Below are 4,175 nucleotides of genomic sequence, written 5' to 3'. Positions count from 1 at the left end.
AGCAAAAAGAAAAAAGCCGGAAGTGGCGCTGTGGCTCAAGTGGTAGAGCGCTAGCCTTGAGCTGAAGAGCTGAGGGACAGCGCCCAGACCCAGAGTTCAGGCCCAGGACCGGACCCCCCCCCAAAAAAAAAAGATACATCATCAAATTTTGAAGGCAGATGGATTGATTAAAAACAAGACTTGCGGGGCTGGGAAGGTGGCTCAGTGGTAGAGTGCTTGCCTCACATGCATGAGGCCCTGGGTTCCATTCCTCAGCACCACATAAGCAGAAGAAAAAAAAAGCCAGAAATGGCGCTGTGGCTCAAGTGGTAGAGCGCTAGCCTTGAGCTCAAGAGCTGAGGGACAGCGCCCAGACCCAGAGTTCAGGCCCCACGACCAACAGGGAAAAAGAAAAAGAAAAAAAAAAAAAGAAAGAATTCAGAACCTGAAAATCTACGTTAAACAGAACTCAGGATGAGGCACAGAAAGGTAAGTGGTTAGGAAATGTGTTTAAACCTCGAGGGGGCGACGGCAGTCCTTACCTTGAAGGAGCGAGGTTCGGGGGACAGCACCTCTAAGGAAGCATTGGAAAGCCTGCTCCCAAAATGGGTTCTCGAGTTGGAGGCCGGCCTGGAAATTCCATCTAAGTTTCCCTTGATGATATCCATGGCTCCCCTAGCACCGAATGAAGAAGGGCTTTCAGAGCACGGGGTCTGGATAGCCAAACGCCTGGCCCGTTCTCCTTCCCTCCTCCCTCTTTCTCTTTAACCCCGCTTCACCAGTCCGTTCTCCTACTTGGTGGGAAGCACCAAGTCCGCCTCTCAAAGCTCCCGCCCGGCCTGGTCCCGCCCCCTCTGGCCCCGCCCCCGGGACCGAGCCGGCCCCGTTCATTGGCCCTGCCCACCTTCCCTGACAGCTCCCACAAAGACTGACGCGCTGGGCCCCGCCCCCCGCGGGCGAGCGGCGCGGCCCTCCAGCTCCGCGGACCCCGGGACCGGTCACTCACCCGCCCGGCGCGGACTCCGGGAACCAGACGTCAGCGCACTGGCCCGATAGCAGCGTGTCGCAGACACTCGCGGCGTCATCCGCTTCCCCTCGAAGAAGAGCGGTCTTGCCCGCCACCGCAGCCTTTCCGCCAGGGAGAGACGCCGCCGCTCCACAGCCCTGCCGCCGCCGCCGCCGCCGCCGCCACGGCGCCGTTGCCCTGGCAACCACAAGCACGCTCGCTCCGAGTCTCGCGAGAGCAGAATAGGCGCCTACCATTGGCGATAGGGGAAACGGGCTGCACCATCCAGCGTGGGCCGGGGGGGGGGTCTGAACCCAGAGCCCTGTGCATTCGAGGCGGGTGCTACACCGTGATCCTCCCAACTTCAGCCTCTCAAGTAGCAAAGATCCCAGGGCCTGAGCCACCGCCGCCTTGCTCGCTTCGCTCCGTAACCGTCCCAGACTAAGTCCTCATTATTGACATTTTACGTAAAGTGCATCTCGTCCTGTATTGTTTTCTGTTCGAGTTCTTCTATTTATTTCCCTCCTGCTGATGCTAAAAGCAAACCGCAGAGAGGCTGTGCAAGTTGGGTTTGGGTTTTTGTTTGTGGGTGTATGTTTGTGCTGGCCAGTCATGGGTCTTGAACTCGCGGCTTGTGTGCTGAGCTCTTTTGCTCAAGGCTAGTGAGAGCAAACGTGTAATAAATGGTAGTCATTCCGTATTTGTTGTTAATGTTTGGAAATACGTACAACAGTTGGTGTGGAGCTAGAAAGCTAAAGGCTAGAAAATCCTATTGTCCAATGGTGTTTTCTGTTGTTTCTGTCACCTTTCGAAGTCATTCATAAAGTTTTCTTCCAGCATCAAGATCTTTTTTTTGGGGGGGGGGTCCGGTCGTGGGGCCTGAACTCTGGGCCTGGGCGCTGTCCCTCAGCTCTTCAGCTCAAGGCTAGCGCTCTACCACTTGAGCCACAGCGCCACTTCCGGCTTTTTGCTTATGTGGTGCTGAGGAATCGAACCCAGGGCCTCATGCATGCAAGGCAAGTGCTCTACCACTGAGCCACCTTCCCAGCCCCAGCATCAAGATCTTTGATGCTACAATCTCCCTAGTTGGATTCCAGGTTGGTGCCATATGGCAGCATTGGTTGTTGGGCGAGCTGTTGTTTTTGTTTGCCATCTCTGCTGACACCCTCCTCCTAAGCGGAGTGAGCTCTGAGAAGCTGAGAAGGAGCCCACATTGAGTGCCAGCTGAACAGCCTGTGACCCTCAATTTACTCTTGCAGTACAAGCTAGTTCCCCAGTGCCTTTGGAAAACTTCTTGGTGCTAGGATTCCTGAATATAAGTGTGAATGGCCACAGCGTCAACTCAAGGGAAATGGAGTGAAAGGATGCATCTAAAGCATGTGCTAAGTACCTGAGAAATGTCACTTTGAATAAAGCTATGTGACAACTAAGAATTCAAGAGATGTTATCTGTATCCACTAGATGGCGCCAGTTGACTTCTCTTGCAGGGAAAACAAAAAACTGCAGCCTCTCAAAAACTCTCTCCTTGGATTTTCCTTGTAATTTGAGAAACCTCTTCGAGGTTTGAACTGTGGTTCACACATCTTAAATCAGCCATCAAAAAGAAAGTGTTGGGCTGGGAAGGTGGCTCAGTGGTAGAGCGCTTGCCTTGCATGCATGAGGTCCTGGGTTTGATTCCTCAGCACCATGTAAGCAAAAAGAAAAAAAGCCAGAAGTGGCGCTGTGGCTCAAGTGGTAGAGTGCTAGCCTTGAGCTGAAGAGCTGAGGGACAGCGCCCAGGCCCAGAATCCAGGCCCCACGACTGGACCCAAAAATAAATTTTTGGTGATGCTGCTAACATTTGAACACAGGGCCTCACACTTGCTAAGCAGGAACCCTACGACGTGAGCTGTGCCCTAGTCCTTTCTGTTTTAGTAATTTTTCAGGTAGGATGTTACACTTTTTGTCTAGGACTGGCCTCAGAGGGGGACAAGATCCTTCTACTTCTGCCTCCTACCTAGCTGAGATTACAGGCATGTGCACCATAGCCAGTTCAGAAGTGTACCTTAAAAAATATCTGAGTAGGGCTGGGAAGTTGGCTCAGTGGTAGAGTGCTTGCCTTGCATGCCTGAGGCCCTGGGTTCGATTCCTCAGCACCCACATAAGCAAAAAGAAAAAAGCCGGAAGTGGCGCTGTGGCTCAAGTGGTAGAGCGCTAGCCTTGAGCTGAAGAGCTGAGGGATAGCACCCAGGCCCAGAGTTCAGGCCCCACAATCGGACCAAAAAAAAATCTGAGTAGATATTATAAATAATATCAAAGAACCACTTGTCAGGTTTGGGGAAACCAAGTTCCCACACATATTTACACAAAATCAGAAGGTGTAAAAAGATCACTATATTTTATTCCATTTCCCCTTTATACAAACTGATCTATGTGCTTCCATTGCGATCTGAGCGTCTGCAGTTATAAGGCATAAGGGTCAGGGAGGGGCGTTACTTAGCCCTCTTCCCTCCTCGCTGACTCAGGGGGTCCAGACCCAGATTGGCATTGTAATGGTACCTCGGCGATCCTGGTGCTGTTGATGGGAGAAGCTTACCCGGAACCCACGACATTATGATTCTACCCAGCAACATTCACAGAAGAGTAGGGAGGGAAAGTCTCCCTTTACATTATTTACCACCAAGGAAAGGAAGTTAAATCAACTCACACAGCAAATTAGAACGTTAGGAGTATCAAGCAGCCACAGGCAGAAACGATTTTCCTCAGAGATGATGAAACTCCAAGCCAATGAGTACAGACGTTTGTGAGCTCTGGGGTAGTCTGTGCCACTGGAGAGTGTCACCACCTTCTCTTTGATGAAATTCAAAATAATGCTTCTACACACAGTGTATTTGTTGGTCTGGGATTCCATTTTAATGACTTTTGACTTCCATTTGAATATCTTTTTTTCTTTTTTCTTTGCCGGTCATGGGGCCTGAACTCTGGGTCTGGGCACTGTCCCTCAGCTCTTCAGCTCAAGGCTAGCGCTCTAACACTTGAGCCATAGCACCACTTCCGGCTTTTTCTGTTTATGTGGTACTGAGGAATCGAACCCAGGGCCTCAAGCATGCAAGGCATGCACTCTACCGCTGAGCCACCTTCCCAGCCCCCTGTTTGAATATCTTACTGTTAGGTTTTTAAAAAGAGGTTGCCGAGTAAGAACTGCACCAGC

The 4,175-nt window shown here is 51.5% G+C and overlaps 1 protein-coding gene across 1 annotated transcript in view; it reads right to left on the bottom strand.

Annotated features, from left to right (window-relative positions):
* The window catches only part of Fsip1 (fibrous sheath interacting protein 1), a 96,317-nt gene extending 95,278 nt beyond the window's left edge, over positions 1-1,039 (bottom strand). The window contains 2 exon segments of the mRNA XM_013010009.1: positions 522-654; positions 986-1,039. Coding sequence (XP_012865463.1) covers positions 522-647 — 126 coding nt within the window. The 5' untranslated portion in view covers positions 648-654; positions 986-1,039.
* Positions 1,040-4,175: the final 3,136 nt, after the last annotated feature.

This window comes from Dipodomys ordii, unplaced genomic scaffold (assembly GCF_000151885.1).
Source record: "Dipodomys ordii isolate 6190 unplaced genomic scaffold, Dord_2.0 Scaffold11, whole genome shotgun sequence".
Classification (NCBI taxonomy): Eukaryota; Metazoa; Chordata; class Mammalia; order Rodentia; family Heteromyidae; genus Dipodomys; species Dipodomys ordii.
Note: the sequence above shows the minus strand (reverse complement) of the source record. Positions and strands in the feature narration are given on the sequence as shown.